Genomic DNA, 12,704 nt, shown 5'->3' on the forward strand with positions numbered 1-12,704 from the left:
AATTTGATGCAGATTTTTAACAAAATTTCATGTTGACTAACCTTTGAATCAAGATTCTTGATAAAATTTGATGAAATTTCATGTTGATTGATCTTTGAATCAAAGTTCCTCCCAAAACTTGAAATTTGATTACTCATTGTTAAATAAAAATTTCTGCCAAAATTTGAAAAAAAATTTCTGACAAAATTTCATGTTGATTGACCTTTGAATCAAAATTCTTAACAAAGTTTCACAAAATTACATGTTGATAACTTTTGAGACAATATTGTTGACAAAATTTGATATAATTTCATGCAGACTAATCTCTGATTCGATTTTTGACAAAATTTCATGAAATATTATAACAGTCAGAGAACTGCAGCTCAGTTGGGTAGCTTCAAGTACCAGCACAATGTAACGGCCCGAAAAAGATAGAAGAAAAACATTTCGGTGGCCTGAGGATTTTATTTCTGCCTGGAATTAACCTTTTCTCTGATATAACAGCGGTCTCTTGTCCCTGCTCGAAATCACTTCTTACGAATTTCGTCGCAGGCAGCATTGCACCGAAATAATTCGTATTTTTCTGTCTGATGGGAGTTGCGGCTGTGATGTCGCTGAGATAAAAATCCCCATTTCAATAATTTCTCCCTTGGACTTTTGATGGAGAACTTTGTTTTTGTACCATCGATATTGTTTGGAGAGATCGGTACGATAGTTCTAAATAATTTTTGTGTTTGTGCGTTGATTCAGGTAATGTGTGAACGCGAAAGTCTGAAGTTTGTTTGATATTTCCTTGGTGGTAGTTTTTGGAGAATTTTGACATTTTTTTGGGATTATTTTATTAAATTTTGGAATTTTTAAAACGATTTGTTTCTGGATTACTGGATTTGTAAGTTAGTAACTTATTAGATTTATAGGTTCTAGGTTTCTAAAATTCTGGATGACTGGATTTCTGAATTTCTGAATGGCTGAATTGCTGAGTTTCTGAGTTTCTGTGTTTCTGAGTTTCTGAATTTCTGAATTTCTGAATTTCTGAATTTCTAAATTTCTAAATTTCTGAATTTCTGAGTTTCTGAGTTTCTGAGTTTCTGAGTTTCTGAGTTTCTGAGTTTCTGAGTTTCTGAGTTTCTGAGTTTTTGAGTTTCTGAATTTCTGAATTTTTAGATTTTTGGATTTTTAGATTTTGAGATTTTTAGATTTTTAGATTTTTAGATTTTTAGATTTTTAGATTTTTAGATTTTTAGATTTTTAGATTTTTAGATTTTTAGATTTTTAGATTTTTAGATTTTTAGATTTTTAGATTTTTAGATTTTTAGATTTTTAGATTTTTAGATTCTTAGATTTCTAGATTTTAGACTTTAATTTGACCATAAAACATGAAGTGAATTAATACAAGATACCATCTTTACACAAACACTCAAATGAACGTTCAATTATTATTACATTCCATTACTACTATCATCCCTTTCAGTAGGTGATAACCATACAACAATGCTATAAGAGTTCTTCCTCTCTACAATCTTATTTAATCGAATACATTTTGGCAATCCTTTCAAGCTATTGTCAAAGATCCTGTATAATTAAATGGAAGGAATGTAGAAAGAAGGGAAGATCTTCTCCCAGTATTCACCTCATTAGCCATATTATTGTGCGGAGGATTTCATTAAATCTTTGAGAAAGGAGTGTTTTATATTAAGATTATATTGTCCGAAAATATTCTGATATTGTAAGCAATGAAAATTTAATGAATGCAGAAATCTTTTCTTAGGGGTTAGTTTCTGATAATCTCAACGTAGAAATGAAATCGTGAAATAATGCTTGATTATTCGACTCATAAATCTTGTTATATAAAAATATTTTTCAGGTATTTATTTTCTTGTATTTTAACATTATTGTAACATTTTTACAGTATATATTATTGTAACATTGTTACACTATATATTATTGTAACATTATTACACTATATATTATTGTAACCTTGTTACAGTAATTTGACTACGTATTGTACGAAATGAAAAATAAGGGATGATAAATGAATTGTGTCATTCCAATTTACCAAAAAACTAAAAATCAAAAGGATAAACTTACTCTTACATTCTTCACGAAAATTATACCTAATTATTAGTTATTTCGTGTAAGAATAATGTTACAAAATTATAAGCATAACACTTACAATGATACTTGCAAGAGGACATGTATAATAACTTCTACTAAAAATACTCTCACATTTTTAAGAAAGTTCTTTCTAATTATTAGCTACTTCGTTCAAGAATAATTTAAAAAAAAAATATATGCATAACACTTGCAATGATGCGTTATTTAAAACAAGGAATTCGTAGACCTCTAGGAATTTCAAGTATTGCAGTTGCTTGACAGAATCGATAACACACCGATGGTGGGTAAAGTAGAAAAGTTACGAGTCCTTAAAAGAACGTGCAACTGAATTTATTATTAACTACAAAAAAGCTTGTGAAGCAAATACCATCTTAAACATACAATATAAATGAATTTTTTAAAAGTTTTTCTGTTAAATATACACAAACGAATCTTTTAACAAGGCTCTTCTTACTTGCGTTCTCCTTTCTTTCTCGACCGTAATATCTTTATTACTAGTTAATCGATGTTCGCTGTTCTAAATTTCATACTTTCTCGCAGTAATAAAAGAAACTCGTTAATTCCTTTCGGGGAATGTCCTCATTTGCAAGGTAGAGTGCGCTATGTTACAAACACAATATTGTTCGTGTCGGTATTTCAGTCTGAACGCGGTTAATTGAGTTCGGTTTTATGCAAAACATTTAGAACGCATTACCCTGCGAATTTTCCCTGGAACGTATCGGAAAGTCCTCCGCAAAATTCCTTTTGAATTAACAGAAAGAAATTAGAGAAGATTTTATATACACAAGATATGCCTTCATTTTTACCTAATTTAAATTTAGATTGCGGTTTCTTTAATTCCTTTCTTAAATTCAGCAAAAACCGATGTGTTGTTTTCAGAAAATCTGGAACGTATCATTCTAGGTTCTGGAGAATATTAAGTTTCTTTATGTCAATTTAGTTTTTTTGATTCAGTTATTTCAGGTAAGAAGATTTTATGAAATTTGAAAAAAAAAAGAATTGGAATTTTATAGATATTTTTCTTGATTTTTAATAAATGAAGCAAATTTATATTTTACAGTTGATATAAGTTAGATGAATTTTCCAACATTTACTATGTCACAAAACACTCTTCAATTCAAGTCATCTATCAAACTAATTATTATCTAAAAAGATTACATGGAAAGATTGCATACGAAATTCTCATACGAACTATCTAAATCAAAACCAGTATAACATATCCTTCAAAACAATTTACTAATCAACTAAGTCATCCCACAGCACATTTCAATTAATTTTATCTATCAAACTGCGGTCGGAATGCAAAAATCGTTAGATAACTCAACAGAGATCATTAACGAGTAAAATAACTGAATATATATAGAACGATCGTAAATACCCGCTAATGTTCTCCGCCCGAAGAAAAGTTTCTTCCAATCCAAAAAGAAAGAAGCTCAATAATTATCCAGTTAGGTAAGTTCGCTCTCGTTGATCCACAACAAGCTTTTCTGCAGCTCGCGGTAATCGATAGAACGATCCAAGCGAGACCGTAGTTCTCTCGTTCGTGATTGCACGTGTATCTCGTCTGCCGCAGACCCATGTAGGTTAAGAGTGCACAGTCGTGTGCAATATAGAACAGAACTCGTACAAGTCGCGGGTGCAAGTTACGGTAGGTAAGTACCGTTTGCCGGGACGACAGTTGCCGTGCAGGTGTATGGAATCGCTTACACGTTGCGCGTATCTCGCCTCTGAACATCTTTGCTCCCGTGAAAAGTTTCCTTTCTTATCGGGGTACGGCTCGAACATTGGCACAATGTGAAACCCCCGGCGATTTTCAGGTTTTAAGTAATTCTTCTTCGAATTCTTCTCATGGAAAACACTGTTTGGCAATATAACGCGTGGGCGATGTAGCGTGTAGCGATGTGCGAGTATGATTATGCGTTGATGCGTGGGTATGTAATGTGAAGATACGGGCAGTGTAATATGTTGAAGGTACAAGGGGTAGGTATGTTGACGATATAATATGTGAGTACAGAATAGGGGATACGTATGGGTAGACAATATGTGTGAGATGCAACATGTGTACATGGATGTATAATACGTTTGTAACGAGTTACAGTAGCGATGTAACATGTAAGTACAATAGATTGCTGATATAAGGAACGTGTAGGTATGTAATACGCTGGGGAATATGTGTGGTGAAGCAAGATATAGTGACGATTCAATGTGTGATAATATAACGCGTGGAAATACAACGTATAACGAAATTAACACATGGCGGTTAATATGTGTGGTGATCCAAACATGTGATAATTTAATGTGCAGTAATCTAATACGTGGTGATCCAACGCGTGGTAATCTAATACGTGGCGATCCAACGCGTGGTAATTTGATATATGGTCATCCAACGCGTGATAATCTAATACGTGGTAATCCAACGCGTGGTAATCTAATGCGTTGTAGTCCAACGCGTGGTAATATAATACGTGGCGATCCAACGCGTGGTAACCTAATACGTGACGATCCAGCGTGTGATAATCTAATACGTGGTAATCCAACGCGTGGTAATCTAATACGTGGTAATCCAACGCGTGGTAACCTAATCCGTGACGATCCAGCGCGTGATAATCTAATACGTGGTAATCCAACGCGTGATAATCTAATACGTGGTAATCCAACGCGTGGTAATCTAATACGTGGTAATCCAACGCGTGGTAATCTAATACATGGTGATCCAACGCGTGGTAATCTAATACGTGGTAGTCCAACGCATGGTAATCTAATATGTGGCGATCCAACGCATGGTAATCTAATACATGATGATTGCGTATGGTAACTTAATAACCAAATATGATGACCCAAAACATGAGAATACTACGCATGGCGATATATCGCGTAATAATCTATCGCATCTACATAGCAACACTTCCAGCAACACACGACATTATAACATCCGACATTCACGAAGATACTACTAGAACTCTATTTATATATTAAAATCTCAACGACCAACATAACCAACAGCAATATAACAAGATGCATATCTCAACAAATTGAATCAATTCATATCCAACAAAATTTCTATTAACCTCCTAAACCATTTAATCAAATGATTTATATCTTCAATTATAGAATTATAAAAATGTGTGTAGCAATAAAGTTATGTTGCAAACTTGAAAGATACATAAGAATGTAATACATACAACTGCAACACGTGAAGGTAACATATGAATCAATTTACGAAAACCGGTATTGTAGGAACACGTAAACAGATTTCGGTCTGGAATGTTTCAACTCGTTTTCAAGCATCTCATCGTGGTGTACGTGATATACAACACGATCCCAAGTTCCCTGCAATAAAGAAGAAATTGCTAACTATAGCGGGAAACATCACACGCGTCTTGCTACCTGTAAGAACCTGCTCCTTGTAAGCTTATTAGACACTGATGACCATGATTGCAAACTAAAAAGACATAATCCGATAGATCGAGGTAACGGATGCATCAACAGAAGTACATGTCTTTTATAAATGTTAATACTGTACGTGTTTCAATCCATAATGAAAGTATTCAGATAACGATGTCTGATTTGCAAACGCTCGTGTCATCATCGTTCTTCGTTCGCGTTTCTTAAAACCCGGTTGACAGTAAATCAATTAATTAAATCGTGAAAGAGAATGTTGTCTTTGCGCGAGGGAACCCGTCAGGAACCTGTTCAAAATATTTTTACTTTTAATTCGTATAATTGTTGCAGTTAATGTATTAATTATATTAATGTATGCGGATGCTATTATTTAATTCATTCATTTTTTAATCTACTTTAAGGATTTTATTAAGGTACTTTTACTTTAGTATATTTTGTTGCTAAAATTATTTAAAATTCCAACTCTTCAAAAATCAAAAGTCTTTCTGTTTAGATCATCAAATGCAATTTTATAGCTCAAATGCAATTTTATATTTTCCTACTCTATGCACACATTGACATTTTTATGTGACACATCACATATTAAGTTTTGAAATATTACGTACAGTTATTACTTAAATGACCCGGTTATGACTTCTTCATCAATTCAAAATTCATCCAGATATAATATGACATAACTAATACCACAAGTCATCAATTATGACCTGATTTAATATGACATAACTGACATAGACTACAACAACCAAAATCTTCTATCATCGTCAGAAGTTCCATTTCTTTACAATACGCCCAAATGTGCATACCTGCATGTTCGATCCTCCAATGAAACGTCTGCACCGCCGGAACGAGGAGGACTCCCGCGCCAAGTTGTAGTCCATGACAGATTACTTGCACGAGAACCGCGACCAATACGATCACATGTCCCCATCCGCCCTCGGGATAATAATGCTTTTTGAGGGTAATCCTCTTACGGGCATTTATCGCGGTGAGAGACTCTTCTTCCGCGCCTTCTTCAGGTTCCTCTACGAGGTCCTCGCAATCGTTAACGCTGCCTAAGCCACCTTCGAGGATCAGCTGCTCCGAGAATCGTCTCCTCATCATCTTGGGCGTGATGGTCGTACTGCTCCTTCGTCGTTCGCTCAAACAATCCTCCTCTTTCCTCGCCTTTTTCTGCCTCTGAGTGAGACGTTTGTCCATCAGGGGTTCCTTCGACGGGTCCGTCTCGTGACTTTCGTTATGCGAAGCCCACTGTTCCTTCGGTCTGATCATCTTCTCGGGCGACACACGGGGACTTCTCGCGACCACTGTTTTCGCATCGTTGCTGCTTCTTCTAGGATCGTTTGCTTCCCCAACGAGCGTTTGTTCGGAGAATCGCCGGTTATCTTGCTGGCCGATCTTGCAACCGCGTGGCGACTGCGTTTGATCCGAGTGCCGACGTTGGATCACCTGGACGATCGACTCCGGACCGTCCACGCGATCCTCCTTGATCTCGTGGAACAGGCTGGCGACCGAGTTCCTGCCGGAAGACGGTGGCAGGATACTCTGGCAGGTTGACACCGAGTAGCTCGAGTCCTTCCTCTTGAAACCGAATAGGAACGCGTGATCTCTGCTCGAGCAGGTCGAGATCTTGCGACGATAATACTGACACTGACTGCAACGACACTGACACAGACACTGACACTCGCTCGAGGCCGACCATTTTGCGGCTAAAAAGCAACGACACTTGGCCAATCTGGTCAACAGTTCCGGATGTGACAGGAACATCTCCGGTATTTCGCTTTCGGTCCAGGACCGACTGGTATCCGTGGACGGAGTTCTGGTCAGGTCACGTTTCGCCGAACTCTCCGTGGACCAACTTTCCGATTCCAGGCTCGAATTGTCCGGCAGCTTGGACTTCTTCTGGACCACCAGCTGCTGGGATTTTATTGGAACTTCCTGATGAACGTATTCTGACCCGTCCGTTATCACAGGCTCGTTAATCATCGCCGCGCTGTATGAATTGCGACGTTTTCGGTATGCGTCTCCGTTTCCTGCGTTTGATGAGTCGCGTGCGGAGTCCATTTTGAGGGCGAATTTTTTATTACAAAATAGCTGGTCAAATTTTTTTTCTGTAATAATAGTAGACTTTTTTGATTGCTTGAACACTTTGAAATTTGTCTTAAAGGCTTGGCATTTTGAAATTTTAAGTATGTAAGTTTTTAAATTTTGATCGACTTTTTGTGATCAAAAGTCACCATCACTGTCAGTTACATCCCAAACAAATTGCACGAAAATTAACAAATAACGAACACAGAGCGCACTGTCACTGAAAAGCTTGAATGAAAGAATTAGATTTGGGCTCGTAGGAAAGAAAGCGAGAGTGACTCGACCGCGTACTATTCCGAACTGACCCACGTGCATCAAAAGTCGCGGTCTAACTGTGGACAAACAAATTAATGGTCGACCCTCGTAAGAAGGTTTACCGGTCCTTCGTAGATGCATCACGATGCCTTGCACGCGTGTAATCGTACGTGATCTTCAGCGGACGACGCGTACGGACTGTCGAACACAATGTCCCGATTTTTCTCGCCACGCACTTTCATGCGAGTTTCAATGAAATAATTCGTGCTTGCGAAACGTGGTAATCGAGACACCCACTTGGTTCCCGCTGCTCTTTTACAAGTGTTCGATAACGACCACGCGTTGTTTTTATTCCCCAGAAAACGCAACAGTTCACATTTTTTGCTCGCTTTTCTTCGAGCCGTTTCAACAGCTCGGAGACGCATAATTTCTCCGTCTAAAATATTCCCGTTACCGTCGTTAACGAAGCGAAACGTTTCATTTGCATGCCACGAGGATTCTCTTTGGAAGAAACCTGAACTCGGGCTTACCATATTTTTTCACGCGATACGAGGATCACCTTGATACCGTGTCTCGTATCTTCGGTTTCGCTCGCAGATAAGTTGATTACCTTTCGAAATATTGACCATTTGCGGCAATTCGTATTAACGGGACGAGCAACGCTGAGTCAGCGAGATATTTAAACGAAGCGAGAATGCACGAAAACGAGCGTCTGTTGGGGCGAACTAATGGATTTTGCAACGATAAGTGTCCACCACTGGATATTACGTTCTTGTTTGTGTAAACACCTTCATCTCGGTGCAGTTATTATCGCGATATCAAACGGTTTTTTACGTACTTCTGAAGATCTGACAGAAAATGTTATTATCTTAAATTTATCCGTGCTCGATTGACAACAAATGGTGACAGCTGAAATTGCCGAAATATTTTTTCTTCGAGAAATATGGAGTGTTATATGTTTTAAACGGTACATTTGCATTCTTAAATGTTGATATACAGGTTTCTTCGCTGCGTATTACGAATGAAGTCATTTAAAAATAAAAAATTCTCATTGGTATTAAATATGCAAATTATGAAGAAATAGTTATATTTCCTTTTTCCTTGTTTTATTTTTATATAATCTTTTTTTTATAAAAACTACAAACCTGTTATATGCCCCATTATATTTTGAATGGAACTAAATCTTGAAACATTCTAATTAAGCTAAAATTTTACAACACTTTCCAATACCTTGAATGTATTATAATTTATTTTATCTGAAATGAATTAAACGGGCAATGTATATACTGTATGAATATTTGTTTCTACCTATGATTCAAAAAATGAATTATTATAATGGATAAAAGGTACCATCATGTAGTAACGTAGTAAGGTTAAATAATGAAATAAAATAGTAGAACAGTAGAAAATAAAATGGCAACAGAATAACACAAAACTATACAAAATGTATAAAAATGAACAAATAAGCGATAAAACCTAAATTAATATCCACATCAATTCTTTATTTCCCAAGAAAAATCACCACAGATTTCAAGAAAAGCGGCATAATAAATTATCTTCATTTTCCAGAAGAAACTTGTGAACCGGTTGTTTAACCGGTTCAGTAGCTTCTTAGTTAGACATACAAAAAAAATTGTGGCAGAGTTCCCCATAATCCCCGGTAATCATCTCCATCGCCAGAAACAAATCCGTCAGCTCCGAAAATCGATTACCTTCCTCAAACTTACAACCCTCATTGATAACCAGCATATCCGATGAAGCGTGGTCAACGTCGACTTCTTATCGTTAAGCTTACCCGGGTAATTTCGTATTCATACTCCATCCTACCCGCGTAACGATCAAGCGGAAAGAGAGGCAAGGAAAAAAAGCATACGCGTAAAAACCGTCTGATTTATGAACGCCGTTCGATCCTATCTGCGGACAAGGTTTTCACTTAGCGCCAATCAGTCGATTGCACGGTTCCGAAATTCTCTTCGGTCCAGAAATCGCGTGGACGGGGGGACTAAAGATAGTCCCCGATCGATTCGACACCACACCGAGTAACTGTACTTCCGATTAAGATAAACGACGACGTCTGGCCGGGCCAATTAGGCGTCAAGGACGTTCTTACCTGCACTGTGAAGAGCAGGCTGATGGAACTTCAATTCGGCGGTCAGATGCCAGCTGCCTGGCGCCGCTAACTGCAAACCGATCCCGAGGAGATGAACGAGCGCCGAACAGGTGACAATCACGTATCCCCATCCTCCTTCCGGATAGTAGTGCCTCCTCAGGGTGGCCTCTTTCCTCGCATCGTTCATCGGCCGGCACAGCGGGCTACCGTTCCTCTTCCGACCATATTTTTCCCTCTCCTTGCTTCTGGCACCTCCAATTAGACTGCTCGCTCCTATTCTGCGCCAGCTGCTCCTCATTTTAGCCTCCGTCGCGGAATATTTACGGAACGTTTCCGGCTTACCCTGACACCGGCCTCCCCTAACCACGTTGCTCTTCTTGCTAGACACCGGTGATCGAAAAGGGTCCACCCGTTGCCGAAGAAGACCCTCGGACGTGCACTTAGGACACGCGTGTTGCATGTTCTCCGCCGCTGTTATGTAATCGTAATCCACTATTTGGATGTACGGGGTGCCTCTCTTCGGGGTCAACGTTCCTGCCGCGTCCTTTTCTGTCTCTTCGCCCGCATTCCGACATTCGATCTTCACGATGGTTTCTAAGGGAAGAGGATCTTCTTGTACCTCGACATTAGTCTTCGGAGGATCTTGTACCTCGACATTAGTCTTCGGATGATCTTGTTCAATGTTTATCTCCGGTGCAGCTTCTTCGGGTAAGTTCTTTTCCACCGATTTCGAATCCGTGATTTGGTGTTCATCGACCCTGAAGTTCGACTCCGACAAATCGATCTGATCTTTCTCGTCCTTCCTGTTCTCGTGATTATCGTTCCTGCTAAAATGCTGGTTCATAACGTCGGGTACTAAAGGTCGCAGTTCAAAAGTTTCCCCTAGCTCGGCGGTTTGTTGTGTAAACCTGGTCTCGTCGGCAAATCGTCGCTTGGTTCCGAGCGACGTTGGATCGCCATGATCTAGGAGGACGATCTCGTTGATCCAATCGGTGTTTGAAGCGAGTAGCGGATGGAGGGTTTCCCGAATGGTCGGGATGATAGTGAAGGCGCGCGACAACGGGTCCACGCGCACTTTCACCGTCTGGGGCGCCCGGTCCGGCCAGGAGCTGCTGTGTCTCATGCTCTTCCGGTCTTCCTGTCGCACTGTCATCTCTCGATCGCTTCATCGGGATCCAGTGCTCGAGATCAGTCGTTGAACGCGCGTGCGAAACCCTGCGACCGCGAAATATCGAACTATCCTTCGAACGACTTTGATCCACTGGCCGGATGAGAGGATTTGCTCGATGAGTATAAATTTTGCCCGCGAGCCGCTATTATCTTCCCGGCCGAATGAACACTGCTGGCTCTCGCGGGACGACTGCATTTTTCAGCGACTCGCCGCGACTTTATGGCTCACTGGAAACTCGCGCGATGACGTTCGAGTCGGGGTCGTCAAGCTCGCATTTCGAAGATGCTTTAATCGAAACGGAGGATTACAGAAGAACGATTGTTTGAAAAAGAGGAAGCGGTCCTGGCGAGTGCGCCAGGATGACTGCTACGCACGTGCTGCTCACTCGCGAGCAACCCTCTCCTCTCTCTCCCTCTCCTTTTGCTCGCTGTCTCCCTCTTCCCAATGGCGGGCGCATGCCTGTGATACTCGACGAATCGCGAAGCCACCGTCCCGAGGGTTCTTTCCCGTGCATTCGACGAATTTCCAGCGATCGCGTGCTAATGAAAATCGACGAAAAAGTTCACATCCGCGGGCTCTGATAACAGAAAGTTCTTCCAGGGTGAAATGTGTCACCGTGGAGAACGCGGTGAACCGAGTCGGAAAACGATCTTTTCTCGCCAGCGAATATATTCTTCGGATATTCAAACGAGCGAAATCGCGATCGTAAAATGACCGTGTCCATAAAATTTGTTTCCTCCAATGGGGCCTTGTTGCACGCGACGACGTTTGTCAGACTTTCGGTGATCGTTATCCCGAATCTTTATATCCCACTATGGAAACCGTTGCTACCTTCCGTCTTTGATAAACTTCGGTAGAAGTCTTTGCGAATATCGAACGTGTTCGGTGATTGCCTGATTTTTACGATTCGAAAGGTACTTGAAGAAACTTGTTTGAAGAGGATTGATCGGGTGGGATTTACAGAGGGGAAAGTTTGGAAGTTTCTGAAGAACGGTGTAAGAATTAATTTATAGCCTTTTTTAGGATGCTATGTTTAGATTAAGGATTATTTTTCATTTTAAATAACTTTTCATCTTGTAAATCTTGTGTCATGCGAGCTATACAGCGAAACGAGCAGGGAATGTTCTAAAATCAATCTAAAGGCTGGGACGAACAATCAATCTTGCGGTCCAAGCGGTACACTCGGATGCAACATACGGTCCTTTGAATAAGGATACATATATGAACTAGAAAATTTCTAAATTCCCATATTTTTACATTTGTTTATTTCTTAATATCTGTACAAATTTTTGTTCTTCCAAATTCCCAAATATTGAAATGTCAAAACTCGGTCCCCAAATCATCTTGTATCAACATTTGCAGGTTTTACACATTTTTGCACCTAGATAGTCATGTAGATCGTCAAATTTGATGGTCACCAAATAGCAATTTCGTAAAATTCTAAGTTCCTGGATCCCCAAATTCGAAAGTTCTTAAATTCTTAACTCCTCAACCTCTTAGGCCCCAAATTCTCAAGTGTCCACATCTCTACATCCCCCTAAGTGCATCTATTAATTTCTAAGTAGTCAAATTCCTGAATACCCAAAT

The 12,704-nt window shown here is 39.5% G+C and overlaps 2 protein-coding genes across 4 annotated transcripts in view; one reads left to right on the top strand and one right to left on the bottom strand.

Moving 5' to 3' along the window:
- The window catches only part of LOC100879352 (uncharacterized), an 80,037-nt gene extending 68,574 nt beyond the window's left edge, over positions 1-11,463 (bottom strand). The window contains exon 1 of one of the 2 annotated variants that reach the window (XM_012292536.2): positions 9,947-11,463. In XM_012292536.2, the coding sequence (XP_012147926.2) occupies positions 9,947-11,099 (1,153 nt within the window). In that variant the 5' untranslated portion in view covers positions 11,100-11,463. Of the gene's footprint in view, positions 1-6,299; positions 8,714-9,946 lie in introns of those variants that run through there. The other variant, XM_076535264.1, reaches the window with a different exon arrangement.
- LOC143265178 (uncharacterized) overlaps positions 1-12,704 on the top strand; it is a 430,584-nt gene that overhangs the window by 140,180 nt on the left and 277,700 nt on the right. The window lies entirely within an intron of this gene.

The sequence above is a fragment of the Megachile rotundata genome, chromosome 9 (genome assembly GCF_050947335.1).
Source record: "Megachile rotundata isolate GNS110a chromosome 9, iyMegRotu1, whole genome shotgun sequence".
Lineage (NCBI taxonomy): Eukaryota > Metazoa > Arthropoda > Insecta > Hymenoptera > Megachilidae > Megachile > Megachile rotundata.